The sequence below is a fragment of the Rana temporaria genome, chromosome 3, assembly GCF_905171775.1.
Source record: "Rana temporaria chromosome 3, aRanTem1.1, whole genome shotgun sequence".
Lineage (NCBI taxonomy): Eukaryota > Metazoa > Chordata > Amphibia > Anura > Ranidae > Rana > Rana temporaria.
Window position 1 is genome coordinate 60,174,602 of NC_053491.1, and position 17,557 is coordinate 60,192,158.

The 17,557-nt window shown below is 46.0% G+C and overlaps 1 protein-coding gene across 3 annotated transcripts in view; it reads right to left on the reverse strand.

The window, feature by feature from the left end:
• Positions 1–17,557, reverse strand: part of SLC12A1 (solute carrier family 12 member 1) — a 221,636-nt gene that overhangs the window by 88,038 nt on the left and 116,041 nt on the right. For all 3 annotated transcript variants that reach the window (XM_040342655.1, XM_040342654.1, XM_040342656.1), the window contains exons 17-18: positions 17,412–17,523; positions 10,876–11,016 (exon numbers count right to left, since the gene is read on the reverse strand). In XM_040342655.1, the coding sequence (XP_040198589.1) occupies positions 10,876–11,016; positions 17,412–17,523 (253 nt within the window). The remainder of the gene's footprint in view (positions 1–10,875; positions 11,017–17,411; positions 17,524–17,557) is intronic.

Genomic DNA, 17,557 nt, shown 5'->3' on the forward strand with positions numbered 1-17,557 from the left:
CACTTGTGGGCATTAATAGGTGGCACTCGTGGGCACTGTGGACACTGGCAGGTGGCAATGGCAGGTGGCACTGGCAGGGGGTACGGATTGCACAGATTAGGCAGAATTGCCTCTTCCTCTTCGGGACCGATGTCCCTAGCACATAAGCCAGTGATCGGCTTTTTTTTTCTGACAGCGTGAGGAGAACAACAAAAAACGAATTACAGAGTTTTTGTTTATATCACGTGATCAGCTGTCATTGGCTGACAGCTGATCACGTGGTAAGGGGCCGGGACGACATCTATTGATGGCCTCCTGCCAATTGAGGTCTGCGCTGTGACCGCCATTCGGATATAGCGCAGATCTCAAGTGGTTAATGGCCACGCTTATTTTTAGAGGAGGGATTTTACAAGGTTTTCCATAGATGTCCACGGCCAGACCTGGTTCTCGCTGAGTGAAGGTGGCTAAAGATGAATCAAAAAGCATCTGGTTCAGCAGGGACCAGCCAATTTGAATCCATGTGTAGCTGTTCATGTTCAGCACACAAGCGAGGTGGATAGAGAAACCTGTTCATTTTTTTTTATTCAGCCCGCTGGCTAAATGAAAAACAAAACAAATCTTCTATGGCCAGCTTAAAGTGGTTGTATACTGTGGCAGTTTGAAAAAAACAAAACACCTGTAAGGCAATTGCATAATGTGCTAGTATGCATTGGATACTAGCACATTATGAAATACTTACCTTAGAACAAAGCCCTCTAGCGGCACACTGCCACCGCTGACAAGGCTTGCATCTTCCCCCGGTCTCTGGATTACGGCACGAGGCTCTGAAGGTCCAGCAAGGTATGTCGGACCTTTAAGAGCACATATGCTGGTGACATCACCGGCTGCATCCAGGGTGAATATCTCCTAAACGGTGCAGGTTTAGGAGATATTCACTTTTTCTACAGGTAAACCTTATTATAGGTTTACCTGTAGGTAAAAAAATCACAAAACTGACTTTACTACCACTTTAACCACTTCCATACAGGGCACTTACGCACCTTCCCGCCCAAGCCAATTTTCAGCTTTCAGCACTGTCGCACTTTGAATGACAATTGCGCGGTCATGCTACACTGTACCCAAACAAAATTGGCGTCCTTTTTCCCCCACAAATAGAGCTTTCTTTTGGTGGTATTTGATCACCTCTGCGATTTTTTTTTTTTTGCGCGACAACTAAAAAAAGACTGAAAATTTTGAAAAAAAATTACGTTTTTATTTTTTTCTGTTAATTTTTTTGTAAATAAGTAAGTTTTCTCTTTCAATTACGGGCACTGATATGGCGGCACTGATGAGATGGCACTGATGGACATCGATGAGGTAGTACTGACGGGCACAGATAAGGTGGCACTGATTGGCGGCGCTGGTATGCGGCACTGATGGGCACACATAGGCTGCATTGATGGGCACACATAGGCGGCACTGATGGGCACACATAGGCGGCACTGATGGGCACATAGGCGGCACTGATGGGCACTCATGGGCGGCACTGATGGGCACACATAGGCGGCACAGATGGGCACTCATGGGTGGCACTGATGGATACTTATGGTTGGCACAGATGGGCACTTATGGTGGGCACTGGGCATGGATGGGCACTGTGGGGTGGCACTGATGGACACTGTGGGGTGGCACTGATGGACACTGTGGGGCGGCACTTATTTTTCCTATGTTGCCAGTCAGTGCCCATTTGTGGGCACTGATTGGCATCTTTTTTTTAACTTTTTTTTTTTTTTTTAGACTTTTTTTTGTTGTTGTTGCCCTTCCCTGGTGGTCCAGGGTGGGCTTCCCTGGTGGTCCAGTGTGGCGATCCGAGGGGGGGCTGCGCTGATAAACAATCAGCGCGAACCCCCCTGTCAGGAGAGCCGCCGATCAGCTCTCCTCTACTCGTGTCTGTCAGACGCGAGTGAGGAAGAGCGGTCAACGGCTCTTCCTGTTTACATCGTGATCAGCCGTGGTTGGACACGGCTGATCACGTGGTAAAGAGCCTCCGTGAGAGACTCTTTACCGAGATCAGTGTTGCGGGGTGTCAGACTGACACCCTGCAACAACGATCGCTGCGATGCATATGACGTCCGGTCAGGATTCTACAACCACTTTGCCGACGTCAATTTGTCATTGGTGGGCGGCAAGTGGTTAAGGATGAGAAGGTCCAAGCATTCCAGCCTCAGAGCTGCATTACAAAGCCTCAGGACATACAGTTATAGAGAAGCACCAATAGAGATGTTTACTTTACTCTTTTGTGTCAGCTGGAGGAATTATCCCCCCCATCGTTGGTGTCGGTGGGAGGAATTATGCCCCATTGTTGGTGTCGGTGGGAGGAATTATGCCCCATCGTTGGTGTCGGTGGGAGGAATTATGCTCCATTGTTGGCAGAGGCGTATCTAGTGAAAATAGCGCCTATGGCAAGCACTAAAACTGTGCCCCTGTCGAAAAACATTTGAAACCCATCTTTCAGATAACCTTAACAAAAAAAACAGCTAACAAAATGAGTGATATTTATCATCCCTTGTGATACCTTTGGTAGTGACATATCCTCTTTATGGAGAAATCTGGGGTTTATTAGACCCCTGATCCCTTCTCTGCCCTCCAAGGCCAGGTAAATGCAGAACCAATACTGGAAGTGATGAAATCTTCATCACTTAAGGCCTCAGTTTTCACAGAGGAGAGTGAGAAACTGATGTTCCTCCTTCTTCTTTGTGCCAGATGGAATGGAAGAGCCTGGGAGAACAGGGGAGGGCTGTGGCTGAATGCAGCAGGGATAGCGCTGCCATTGTCCATTAGCAAAGGTGCTGAAAAGGAGATCCTGCCTATGCTCGAGAGGAGGGAAGAAGAGACCCTCAGACCCTGGTAAGTGCCTTGCTGCCCAGCCACTCAATAGCGCCCCCTTCATATTGCGCCCATGGCACTTGCCATGGCTACCATACCCTAGATACGCCACTGATTGTTGGTGTCAGTGGGAGGAATTATGCACCATTATTGGTGTCAGTGGGAGGAATCATGCCCCATTGTTGGTGTCAGTGGGAGGAAATTTCCCCCCATCGTTGGTGTCAGTGGTAAGAATTATGCCCCATTTTTGGCGTCAGTGGCAACACTAATGCCTCAAGGGCTGGATAAAGGCAAGCCCCGGCCACAGTTTGGAGACCACTGTTCTAGTGTATGAAAATCTATGAATGCTGAAGGCAGACCTTTTGGTTCAAACACCCATCCTCCATTCATAGATTGCTTTCCATTCATGGAATTAAAAACTTCTATAAATGGAGGGAAAAAAAGGGGCGGGCATAGTCTTGAGTGCCTGTCCATGCAGTACCAGAGAGTGGGACAGGGGACTTTAGATTTCCACTATGGAAATGTAAGTAACATCCTTTGCGCCTTTTTTCAAAAATGTTTTTACCTAAACCTATATTTTAATTTATCAGGAAAAAAAATTATGTTTTTTTTCTATCTATCTGGAAAAATAGATTGAATCGTCATCACTGCTCATGAGTGTGCATTGTCAGACAATACACAGACACATGACATGGTCAGTTTGTAAGATTCCAGCAACAATCTGTGTTAATCATAAAGCACAGAAAATAAATTCTTTCTTTACAACTTCTGGATAACAACGCATTCATTAAAAATGACCCACAACTTTTTTTTTTATAATCAAGCAAAGTTTCAGTCTATAAAAACTTCCAAATGCATTTGGCCATCATTAAAAATGTAACAGTGTATAAAACAGTCAGAAAATATGTCAGCCCTGGAGCTGTCCAGTTAGTAGCTAGCACCAGTACACACTGTTACAGTAGATTTTAATGATGGCAGAACATGTTCTGAAGTTTTTATGTTTGCAAGGACATTTCCTTCATTACCAAATGTTGTGGATCACTTACAGTGACATATTTATGCTATATGCAAGGCACAAAGTTCCTAATGTCTCATCTGCTCAAATTTGTTAAAAGCGATTTTCTTTTAAGATGTAATATGAAATATTGTTATTGCTTTTTGACACTAACATGGTAACTGCTTTGTATGGAAGTCTAGTAATTGCTGTTCTGTAAAGCAGTGCTCCCCAACCTTTTTATCGCCGCGGACCGGTAAACGTTTGGTAATTTTTCCGTGGCCCGCTTGTTTTGATTAAATTTAATAATTAATTTAATTGTATTTAAACATGCCTTCATGGGGGAGGCAGAGAAGAGAACGGTGACTGACAGTCACTGCTCCTTGCTGGGAGCTCACTGAGAACTGAATGATTTGTGGTCATGTGATCACTCGGGCTTAGAGCAAGCGGCTGCAGCATGGGTTGAGTATGCATGTTTGTTCTTTTGTGAGCCCCAAACCTCTCCTTTAATGCTTTGTGACTTGACACATTACCCCCTAAGCACACAGGGAAGCCACCGTATTTCTTATTAGCAAGACCTAGCATAACGTGACCCCAGGCTGGGTGCCTGAGCAAACCCTGTACTATAGCAGGCTGTATGATGCAAGAACCACTAGGTAGGGGACATGAAATACACACTGTGATTCCCTTCACCCACCACTGTCACCCACTTCCTCTGTGCACTTACCTCACGGCAGCTTCTCTTCAGTCCCCGCGTCTCCGACCTCGAGTCCTCAGTCCTCCCGCGGCGCCTCCTCCTCGGCCAATGGCGTGGGGTTTGCCTTTCGGCCAATCAGGAAGCGGGAGGACCCACTCCCTGATTGGCCAGGAGGAGGATCAGTGTAACAATAGCGAATTTTCATTCGCTATTGTCACACAATGGGCGGGCTCTGGAGGGCGCAATGCTCTGCCTCGGCCGCCACAGTGAAATTATTTAAAGTTCCTCGGGTGGCCCGGTACCGTTTGATCCACGGACCGGTACCGGTCCATGGCCCGGGGGTTGGGGAACACTGCTGTAAAGAACAAGAGAGGGTCACACAACTCTGATGCTGTGAGTGTCTTTTAAACCCATTTGGACAATTTTATTCATGGTAACATGGTGTCCATCTTCGGCGGGTCCGGCGTCCTTCGGCGGCGTCCTCCCGCTCGTTTCCCGCCACGACTTTGAATACTGCGCCCGCATATAGCGAGCGCAGTACACTCGTGAATCTTCGGGCAGGCTCGGGCGCCTCTCGCACTGACGTCCTGTACGCTCAGGACGTCAGTACGAGAGGCGCCGAGACTGGCCGAAGATTCACGAGTGTACTGCGCTCGCTATATGCGGGCGCAGTATTCAAACTCATGGCGGGAAAGCGGGTATCGGCGTATATCGCGCACCCACGATTTTGCCCTGATTTTCAGGGCAAAATAGTGCGCGGTATACGCCGATAAATACGGTAGTTGAAAATTTCAGTGTATACTTTTATTGAAAGTGCAATGCCACCAAAATGTGTTTTTTGCTTTGGTGGTCTTTTCCACGTTGCCAGTCTTGCCTGTTCTCTACAGTTTATGAAGACTTGTGCCAGGGTTCTCACTCTATAGCCTCGTACACACGATAGGTTAACCAGAGGACAACGGTCTGAAGGACCGTTTTCATCGGTCAAAACCGATCGTGTGTGGGCCCCATAGGTTATTTCACCTTAGGTTAAAAAAAGACAACTTGCTTTAAAATAACCTATGGATTGGTAACCGATAGGTCAAAACCGATCATTAGTAGGCACAACCATCGGTTAAAAATCCATGCATGCTCAGAATCAAGTCAACACATGCTTGGAAGCACGTCGTTGTGTTTTACGTCACCGCGTTCTGACACGATCGGTTATTTAACCTATGGTTTGGAGGCGTGATGGACCATCAGTCAGCTTCATCGGTTAACCTAGGACAACGGTCTAAAGGACCGTTGTCCTCTGGTTAACCTATCGTGTGTACGAGGCCTTAGCCAGCCTTTCTCAACCCTTTTATTATGGAGGAACCCTTATTATGGAGGAACCCTTGACAGGTTATCTGAGAAGCAGAAATTGCTCATTACTCAAAGAACCCCTAGCAACCTCTGGAGAAACCCTGGTCTGTGCAATAATGACTTGTACTATGTAACATTAGTGTAGGTTTGGGTTTAAAAAAACTTGTTTGCACTGAGAGAAAATTGCCATCTGTGATCTAAAGGGTACCTTAAAGGTTAGGGCCCTTTCACACGGGGTGGATCAGTAATGATCCCGTGAACCTCCGCTTGCTCAGCGGGGATTGCTCCGTTGACCCCCGCTGAGGCGACGGATTACAGGGCGGTCCCCGCACACTGTGCAGGGACCGCCCTGTCTTTTCTCCGCTCTCCCCTATGGGGGGATTGGATGAACACAGACTGTCTGTCCATGTTCCCCTGATCCGATCCGCAGACGGAAGGAAAAATAGGGTTTTCCCCCGTCTGTAGAATCAGAGGAATGCGGAAGCGGGCAGGATCGGGTGTCAGCGGATGTTCATCCGCTGACACCCGCAATCTCATAGGGACCAATGTATGTCCCTTTTTCATCCGCAAACAGGTGGATGAAAAAGCGGACATATGGTCCGGAGGTGTGAAAGGGGCCTTAGTGAACATGGTCACCGGAGATCAGTTCAAACAATATAATTTTGTGCTTTGTATTAATTTCTTTATGCAAAACAATGTGAATGCATAGCAAGCACATGGCAAATTCATGGATATTGCAAACACATCATCAAAGCCTTTAGAGACCAAATGGTTGAATTCATACAAGACCAACAGTCTAGAGCAGTGGTCACCAACCCTGTTCTCAGGGCCCACTAACAGGCCAGGTTTGCAAGATAACTGAAATACATGACAGGTGAAATCATTTGCTGAAAACCTATGTAGGTAGGTATCAGCTATGACTAAGCACTAATTCCAGTGCGAAACGCGTCAACAGCCAGGTTTTATTTTATTGTTTGCTGTGACTTGTAGTGCTGTCCTTCTTTTAATAAAGGATACAGTTTTTTAAGAGTGCGGCTGTCCAGAGTAATTGTTTTGTTCCTGCCTTGCCGAATGCATTGCCTGCACCTGAGTTATCTGCTACTGAGGATCTTCATTTGGGTTCCCACCTGGGGCGGCTACTCCCTCTTTCCTTAATACATAAAACCTGGCCTGGTAGTGGGCCCTGAGGACAGGGTTGATGACCACTGGTCTAGAGCAGTGATGGCAAACCTTGGCACCCCAGATGTTTTGTGAACTATATTTCCCATGATGCTCATGCACTCTGAAGTGTAGTTGAGCATCATGGGAAATGTAGTTCCAAAACATCTGAGGTGCCAAGGTTCACCATCACTGGTCTAGAGCAGCCTTTCTCAACTTTTTAATCCCAGAGGAATCCTTAAAATTATTTTCAGATCTCTGGGAACCTCTGCTAAGATCAACTCAATGGGGGTTAGTGGGAAAAATGCACCTTACATCGGTGATCAGAATGCCACCCTAAAAATATCATTGGTGTCATGCAGCTGTCTGTGCCAAATCACATCGGCCCTTGAATTACAGGTATGCAGGTACCATCAAATGGGAGGTCAATTGGAAGCTACTCAAGGAACCCCTAGCAACCTTTGGAAGAACCCTGGTCAAAAATGGCTGGTCTGGAGAAATATATTACATTATTACTATGTTAGGACCTATACAAGCAAACAAGACTGAAGTGTTGGAGGAGGAAGTAAAGTGGTAGGCATTGTACTTTGCCCTTGTAATGATGAAGGTGGTAGCATATTTTGAAAGTGCTACATTCAAAGGTAACAATAGACATGTGATGGCCATCAGCCAATCCAGTTCGACATTTGGCAATCTTTTTGTTTAAGGATAGATGCAGACACCACTGGTCCAGAATGGGTGTCAGCTTATGTCTGGCTATGTTTCCCTCTTCGATATCAGTAAGGAGTAAATGGAAGAAAGTTGGAGATATTGTCAGAACATTGGACAAATCTAATGTCTATGGCTGCTGTAGTCCAGAGCTCCACCCTGCTGTCTGCATGTCCCTTTAGCAGTGCTAGTTGCTTAGCATGTGGAAAAAGAGGTATGACAGGCTTAGCATCAACAGCTTCAACATATCAGAACATAGTGACCCAAACTCTTTTACAGTTTCCAATTTAAAGGATAACTAAACCCAACAACAAACAAGACATATATTGTAGGTTACAACAATTAGATGGAGTGTCTGTATAAGTTTTAGTTTAGTAAATACAGAAAATCATTGTTAACCTTCATGGGAAATGCAGTGCCCTTGTCACTTCCTGTGAGCTGCACTGAAGAATAACTTCCTTCCTAGCTTTCGCAGTCAGTATATATACTGAATATATCAGAAATCTACCAATTGTTCTCCCCCCATGAAATGAAGATAAATTGATACAGACATGTTTGTAGTCAATTTCAGGAGGGAAGCCTAAAGCAGTGTTTCTCAACTCTAGTCCTCAAGGCGCCCCAACAGGTCATGTTTTCAGGCTTTCCATTATATGCACAGGTGATTTGATCAGTTTGACTGCCTTATGCCCTTTACACACGGTCGGGATTCCCGATGGGTCAAGGTCCGTCAGGAATCCCGATGGGAAAATCGAGAATCTGCTCTCCCGTACACACTAGCGGGTTTTCCCGATGGAAAAACTCAGATGAGAGCTTTTGACCTGGAATCCCGGCCATGTGCATGCTCCATCTGAGTCTTTCCAATGGGAAAACTGCCAAAAACAGACGGTTTTCTCGTACACGTGACCAGGTTTTCCTACGGGAAAAAGTTAGTTGTAATCCTGGCGAGAAAAAAGAGAGCAGGTTTTCTTTCTTAGTCCGGTGTTTTTTGGCAGTTTTCCTATCGGAAAAACTGCGAGGGAGCATACACACAGCAGGGATACCTGGCTGAAAGCTCTCCTCGCAGTTTTCCTGTCGGAAAACCCGCTCGTGTGTACGGGGCTTTAGAAATTACCACAGCTGTTTCATCTGAGGGAAATACTGAAAACATGACCTGTTGGGGCGCCTTGAGGACTGGAGTCGAGAAACACTGGCCTAAAGGGACAACCATGGTTCTCTCCACAGATACAGTGATGTAGCCACCCTGGGACAGGAAGGGTGCTATTTACAGGATCACCAGGTGAAACAAATACAAAAGATGCTTTAAAAGAAAAAAATGCAGCCACCACACCCAGTACTAGCAAGTTGCAATATATTACATATTTGGTTTTGGCTTTAGAGCAGGGTCCACTAAACTTTCTAAACAAAGGACCAGTTTACTGTTATTCAGACTTCAGGGGGGGGGGGGGGGGACTGTGACCATCGGGAGTAGAAAATGACCCAGCATCAGTGGGAGTAAAAAATGCCTCATCTTTCGTGTTAGTGAGAAGAATTGTGCCCCATTGCTTGTATCATTGGGAATAATTGTGCCCCATCATGGAGTCATTGGCAGGAACTGTGCCCCACTGTTAGTGTCATTGGTAGGAATTGTACCCCATCGTTGGTCTCATTGGCAGGAATTGTGCCCCATCATTAGTGTCATTGGGCACCATTCTTGGTATCATTGAGGCGTTATTCCCTATCGTTGGTGCCATTGGTAGGAAAAAGTGCCCCATTGGAAGGAATTGTGCTCCTTTGTTGGTGTTAACTCCTTAACGCCCGCCGCACGACTATTTACGTCCACAGAATGGCACCTACAGGCAGAAGGACGTATATATACGTCCTTGCCTTCTAGCGGGTGGGGGGTCCGATCAGGGGAGCGATCCGGAACGACGGCGCAGCTATTCGTTTATAGCCGCTCCGTCGCGATCGCTCCCCTGAGCTGAAGAACGGGGAGAGCTGTATGTAAACACGGCTTCCCCGTGCTTCACTGTGGCGGCTGCATCGATCGTGTGATCCCTTTTATAGGGAGACACGATCGATGACGTCAGTCCTACAGCCACACCCCCCTACAGTTGTAAACACACACTAGGTGAACCCTAACTCCTACAGCGCCCCCTGTGGTTAACTCCCAAACTGCAACTGTCATTTTCACAATAAACAATGCAATTTAAATGCATTTTTTGCTATGAAAATGACAATGGTCCCAAAAATGTGTCAAAATTGTCCGAAGTGTCCGCCATAATGTCGCAGTCACGAAAAAAATCGCTGATTGCCGCCAATAGTAGTAAAAAAAAAATGTATAAAAATGCAAAAAAACGCTTATTGCGATTTTTTTTTTACCAAAAATAGGTAGAAGAATACGTATCGGCCTAAACTGAGGAAAAAAAAAATGTTATATATGTTTTTGGGGGATATTTATTATAGCAAAAAGTAAAAAATATTGCATTTTTTTTCAAAATTGTCGCTCTATTTTTGTTTATAGCGCAAAAAATAAAAACCGCAGAGGTGATCAAATACCACCAAAAGAAAGCTCTATTTGTGGGGAAAAAAGGACGCCAATTTTGTTTGGGAGCCACGTCGCACGACCGCGCAATTGTCTGTTAAAGCGACGCAGTGCCGAATCGCAAAACCTTGCCTGGGCATTTAGCTGCCTAAAGGTCCGGGGCTTAAGTGGTTAATGAATGAAATAGTGTCCCAAGGGCCTGATAAAAGCAAGCAAAGGGCCACATTCGGCCCCTGGGCCGCAGTTTGGAGACCACTGCTTTAGAGGGTGTGGTGGGGGCAACGCCCCTTACAACATTTTTTAAAATCCTTATTACATAAAAAAGTGCCGTCCATTGCCCTTTGAACACTATTCTTCTACTCCAAAGTTTAAGGCACACTTTATTAGCTGCATGCAAAATGAAGTAGCCCAGAGCAGCCGTATGGATTATCTTTCAATGCACTGACGGCTCTCAACTGCTGGAAGATTAAATCTGATTGTTTGCTCTGAATACCAGCACTTTGCATATCATCAGTACTCCTTGTATTGCCTTATTATCTGGGGGCACACATTGAGAGGCTCTATGATAAATGTTTGTAAAGTAGAAAGTCTTCCATTGTCACACAGTCTCACCTGCAGGAGGGTTCTTACTCCATCTCTGAAGGAGTCGGCAGCAACGCCAGCATAAAATGCCTTTCTCTTGTTTGTATTTAACCATGTCTGCTTCCTGAGCATCCCGCCGTTCATTTCTTTTACAGCCTGCTTGCGTGGCCCCTGCATAACATAATAAAGGTTCAGTGGTATGAAACATTATCAAATGATACTGAAACATTGCAGCCTGACTCAATCTCTGGAAAATGTTTTTGTGCTATATCCTGAAAATAAAAAGCCTGTATTTATTTTTATGACCCGCAATGAACAGCAGAGACATGTGAGATTGCAAATTACTAGCTTGGGATGAGTAAAATGTGAAGAAAAATGATAATGTAACTAGTATGTCGGTGACCACACATTGACCGGTTAATTTTTGGTCATTTGTTCAGCTTCTATACGACAGATGCAGCTGGTATTGGACGGCTGATATTCATTTTTAACACTCTGAAGGTCTTATCTATATGGAAAATCTATTTTCATTAAAGATTGAATTTGGACGTGTTTTATTTTAGATTTATTGGCTTGGTATAAAATCCTTAAAGCAATCTTATCTATTTCTTGTTTGTTCAGACAGCACTTGATTGTACTATAGAGTGCCGTTTCCAGGACATGCCGTCAGCTTATAACTGTGGAGAATTATTAGAGAACATTGAGGACAAATATATGGCCGTTCTTTTCCTGTCATACTTTTTTTTTTTAACCAGTGCTTAGTCCTGAAACGAAGATTAAAGGGCCAGATCCACAAAGAGCCGGCGTAATGTAGAAATTCCCATTTAAGTTACACTGCCTTAAAATTGCTACCTAAGTGCCCGATCCACAAAGCACTTACCTAGAAATTTTCGGGTGTGTAACTTAAATTCCGCCGGCGCAAGGCGTTCCTCTTCAAATGGGGGCGATTCCCATTTAAATTAGACGCGCTACCGCGCCGGCCGTACTGCGCATGCGCGTGACGTCATTTTTCCGACGTGCATAGCGCGAAATTACGTTACGCCGAGCTTTGTGGATCGTGACGGGTCAATAAAGTTGCGTCGAAAAAAAAAAAAGATACGGCAAAAAAAAAAAAAATGTAAAACAAAAAAAAAAACGCGTCGCTGGACAGAAGGGTCTACTTTTACAAGGTGTAAACAGTTTACACTTTGTAAAAGCAGCCCTAATTTTACGATTGCAAACTAAAACTTACGGAGAAAAAACGAAGCTGAAAAGCTTTGTGGATCTCCGTAAGTGCTAATTTGCATACCCGAGGCGGCATTTCGACGCAAAATGCCCCCCAGCGGCGGATGCGGTACTGCATCCTAAGATCCGGCAGTGTAAGTCCCTTACACATGTCGGATCTTCTGTCTATCTCTTGGAAACTTCTTCTGTGGATCAGTTCCAAAGATAGAAACAGGGATACGACGGCGTATCAGTAGATACGCCGGCGTATCCCTTTTGAGGATCTGGCCCAAAGTGTATTTCCACTTTTGCAGTAAAATTTTAAGCCAAGTTCACATTATCGTGCGTTGGGAATACGTGCAAAAATGAAATCCAGACACCCGAGAGAAATGCGCTGTTCATTAGCAGACACACGAGGGGGGCACTAGGTGCTAATGCACCCCGTATTGCCCACCAAACATGACCCATTCAACTGAATGATAGCAGTATAGTCAGTGTTTATCTGGCACTCCAAAAGGAGTAATCCTTAGGCCCCGTACACACAACCAGTTTCCTCGGCAGAATTCAGCTTCCGACCGAGTTTCTGGCTGAATTCTGCCGAGAAACCCGGCCGTGTGTACACTTTCGGCCGAGGAAGCCGACGAGGAGCTTGGCGAGGAAATAGAGAACATGTTCTCTATTTCCTTGTTGCTCTATGGGAGCTCTCGTCCCGCCGAGCTCCTCGGCGGCTTCAGTGCTGAACTGGCCGAGGAACTCGATGTGTTTGGCACGTCGAGTTCCTCGGCCGTGTGTACGAGGCCTAAGGGCAAGGGTGTCAAACTCAATTTCATTGTGGGCCGAAAAGAAAAGTAACCGCTCAGATGAACCAGAGAGCCTTCTCACTAGACCCAAACCATGATATGCAAAAATTGAAGAGAAAAGCCAGGACAGCCGCACTCCAAAAATGTTCCTTTTAATAAAACTGGTCACAAAAATTACATGCCACAGCAAAAAATGGGGCAGAAGCTGATGCATTTCGCACTGTACTAGCTAGGATTAAGCACTGAAGTACAGTGTGAAACGCATCAGCTTCTGTCCCATTTTTTGCTGTGGCATGTAATTTTTGTGACCAGTTTTATTAAAAGGAACGTTTCATTGTGGGCCGCATTAGCATTATAATTGTCCTTAAAAGGGCCGGTTGTATCTGTAAGATTAGATGTCCAGCGCATCCTCTCCCCTACATTAGATATCAAGAGTCACCCCACCATCAGAAGTTGAGTCCCCCACTCTCCTTTACATCACAGTGCATCCCGCTTTCCTTATGCTGCTGCTTGGAAGAAGCTGAATGCATTGCTTGAAAGCAGAAAGTAGGAGTCTGGAGGAGGACCAGAGGAGGGTTGGAGCTCTCCTGCATGGGAGGTGCGAGGGCCACATGAAATGGCCTGGAGGGCCGGATTCAGCCCGCAGGCCTTGTGTTTGACACCTGTGCCTTAGGGGTAAAATCTGTGGCTGTAATAGCTGGATGGTGATGTATACATAGGTTGAATGGTTGGAAAATAAAGGGGTATTAAAGCGGAGGTTCACCCATAGCGAACACATTTTCCCCTTAGATTCCTGCTCGTTTTGTCTAGGGGAATCGGCTATTTGTTTTAAAATATGATCCGTACTTACCCGTTTACGAGATGCATCTTCTCCGTCGCTTCCGGGTATGGGCTGCGGGACTGGGCGTTCCTTCTTGATTGACAGTCTTCCGAGAGGCTTCCGACGGTCGCATCCATCGCGTCACGATTTTCAGAAAGAAGCCGAACGTCGGTGCGCAGGCGCAGTATAGAGCCGCACCGACGTTCGGCTTCTTTCGGCTACGAGTGACGCGATGGATGCGACCGTCGGAAGCCTCTCGGAAGACTTTCAATCAAGAAGGAACGCCCGCTCCCGAAGACCCATACCCGGAAGTGGCGGAGAAGATGCATCTCGAAAACGGGTAAGTACGGATCATATTTTAAAACAAATAGCCGTTTCCCCTAGACACAACGAGCAGGAATCTAAGGGGAAAATATAAAAAAAAAAGGAATTGGGTGAACTCCCGCTTTAAGGGTTTAAAATTGAAGGCAGCCATCCTTCAGAGTTTGTCCAGAACTCTGCAAGACATGTAAGGAAAAAACAGGGAGGTGGAGGCGCCGACCTGAGTGTAGTATTAAAATGATGACTTTAATAGGATAAGATTAAAAACACTTACAAGATGATAGAAGATGCGTGCTTGTCAAAGTAAAGTGCAGTGCTGGCATTCCACATGGCTCTGCGGGTCCCACTGCCGTTCTGGATAGCTGGAAAGGATTGGGCAGCTGACTGGAATGGATCACAGTGTTTCTGCAGGAGCAAGGAACCAGGAAGCTCCACACTGACCAGCATGGACTGTGAAACAGGAAGTGATGTTACCGGTGTCTGATTGGACCAAGGCAGGGCTGGAATATTGTCAATCAGGACTGCAGTGGTGAAGACTACGCACTCCTTCTATTGGCCTCTCCGAGCGTGTAGCCTTTACCACTGCAGCCCTGTTTGACAAGATTCCAGCCCTGCCTTGGCCCAATTAGACGCCAGTGACATCACGGTCCATGCTGGTCAGTGTGGAGCTTCCTGGTTCCTTGTTCCTGCCAGCTGTCCAATCCTTTCCAGCTGTCCGGAACAGCGGCGGGACCTTTTCCTTACATTCAACTGAATGAGGGCGTCCTGAAACCATATTCAAAGCATGCGCTACTGCAGATAATGTGCTACTACAGTTGTCTGTCAAATGTGATTGAGATTTGGAGAAGTTGATGAATGTGAAAAACATCGGGGTCTGAACATCACACTTTTAGGCCCTGGTGCGTACTCTTTTTTACATGTCCAGAACTGTTAGATAGTACATTCGTTCTGTCCTTCTGTTTTCTATAATTAATTATAATAAATGTTACAGTTGCATTGTTACAGAAAACCCGCCGTGTCACTGGAAGACATTAGTGCATTGTCCACATGGACACTATGGGCCAGATTTACGTAGCTGCCCGGCGGCGTAACGTATCTCATTTACGTTACACCCCCGCAAGTTTTCAGCGTAAGCGCTTGATTCACAAAGCACTTGCGTGTAAACTTGCGGCGGCATAGCGTAAAGCCGTCCGGCGCAAGCCCGCCTAATTCAAATGGGGCGTGTACCATTTAAATTAGTTTAAAAAATATTCCAACTGCACACCTTCCAGGAAAAATGGCCAATGAATAAAAGGGTGCTGAAACGATCACCGGCTGGGAACCAGAAAGCAAATCATATACACATATTCGCCAGCACACCAAGGATCAAAAAAAAATGTCCAAAAATGTAACGCATATTAGCGATCCAGAAAAGCAACGTTTCGAGGTCGCGCAGGACCTCTTCGTCAGGCAAAAGATGCATGACTAAGAGGTCCTACGCGACCTCGAAACGTTGCTTTTCTGGATCGCTAATATGCATTACATTTTTAGACATTTTTTTTGATCCTTGGTGTGCTGGCGAATATGTGTATACCATTTAAATTAGGCACGTTCCCGCGCCGAACGTTCTGCGCATGCTTCGTTATGAAATTTCCCGCCGTGCTTTGTGCGAAATTACGGCGCCCCGACGTGTTTTTTTAAACGGCGATGTGCGTAACATACTTTTGTATTCCCGGACGTCTTACGCAAAAAATTTTTTTTGAAATTCGACGCGGGAACGACGGCCATACTTTAACATGGATGGTCTAATTTTACACCATCTAAATAGCACTCGTAACTTTACAACGGGAAAAGCCGACTAGCGACGACGTAAGAGAATGCGACGAACGCGCGTACCTTCGTGGATCGCCGTAAACAGCTAATTTGCATACCCGACGCAGGAAAACGACGCAAACTCCACCCAACGGCCGCCGGAGAATTACACCTACGATCCGAAGGCGTACGAAGCCGTACGCCTGTCGGATCTATGCCAAAAGCCGTCGTATCTTGGTTTGAGGATTCCAAATCAAGATACGACGCGGCAAATTTGAAAATACGCCGGCGTATCAGTAGATACGCCGGCGTATTTCTGCTGTGAATCTGGCCCTATTAGTCCCAGCTTCCAGCGTATATCCATAGGAACAAAATTACAGACCTGAAACATAACTTTGTTGCACACATGCAAAAAAAAGCACCTTCTTACAGCAAGTAGGGTTGATCCATTCGAAGTGACATCCTAGTCCTCCATTATAATTAAGGAGATTGCTGGCCCTCAAGCACAGTACAGCAAGCATAGCATTAACTAATAAGTAGGGTTGTCCCGATACGGATACTAGTATCGGTATCGGGACCGATACCGAGTATTTGCACTAGTACTTGTACTCGCCCAAATACTCCCGATGCCTGGTAGAATACTTTTTTTTTTTTTTTCCCGAGTGCGGGTGGAGAGGGGGTGGAGTGCGGGTGGAGAGGGGGCAGAGAGCGGAGCAGAGCAGTCCTCGTATGGGGGAGAGGAGAGCTGCTGCCGCTGCTGCCTTAGACAAAGTCAAGTCAATTTGAATAGCTGTGTGTTCCCCCGCCGCGCCGTCATGTATAGCCCCTTCCCCTTGCCCGGGCACTTTGATAGACAGGTCACCCGTCCGACGGGGTGACCTGTCTATCAAAGTGCCCGGGCAAGGGGCTATACATGACGACGCGGCGGGGGAACACACAGCTATTCAAATGCAAATGACAGCTGTTGTGTTCCCCCAGCGCATAGTAATTAGATGTCGGCAGCGGCGGGGGGATTGACTTGGCTTTGTCTTAGGGGACACAAGGCTGCATTAGGGACATGGCTGAATTTAGGGACATGGCTGAATTTAGGGACATGGCTGAATTTAGGGACATGGCTGAATTAAGGGACGTGGCTGAATTTAGGGACGTGGCTGAATTTAGGGACGTGGCTGAATTTAGGGACATGGCTGAATTAAGGGACATGGCTGAATTAAGGGACATGGCTGCATTTGGGGACACAAGGCTGCATTTGGGGACACGTGGCTGCATTTAAAAAAAAGTATCGGTATTCGGTATCGGCGAGTACATGAAAAAAAGTATCGGTACTTGTACTCGGTCCTAAAAAAGTGGTATCGGGACAACCCTACTAATAAGCATTACGCAGTGAGCATGCTGTGGTTGACGGTATGGGGTCTCCAGTTAGTACGCCTCCAGTATTTTCATACCCCTGACTTTCATAGACAATAAGGAAGCAAATACAATCTCTAATAGGTAAACCTACATAATTAGAACAATTGATAACTGTACATTTTTATATTCTTTGCTTAGCCCAGTTGTTACAGCGTCTACTTATGTCACGCCATTATCATTCACAACTGCCTAGAACATCATCTTTAATCTTTTCTACTTACAACAAACACTTCACAGCATACACAGATTCCTATATTTCTGGTGAAGGAGTGAGCTAAATCCAAAAGGGCTGGTCTTGTCATTGGTGCACCAGTTAAGACCAAGCACTGGGGTCTGCAAAGACAAACACACAAATTACACTTACATA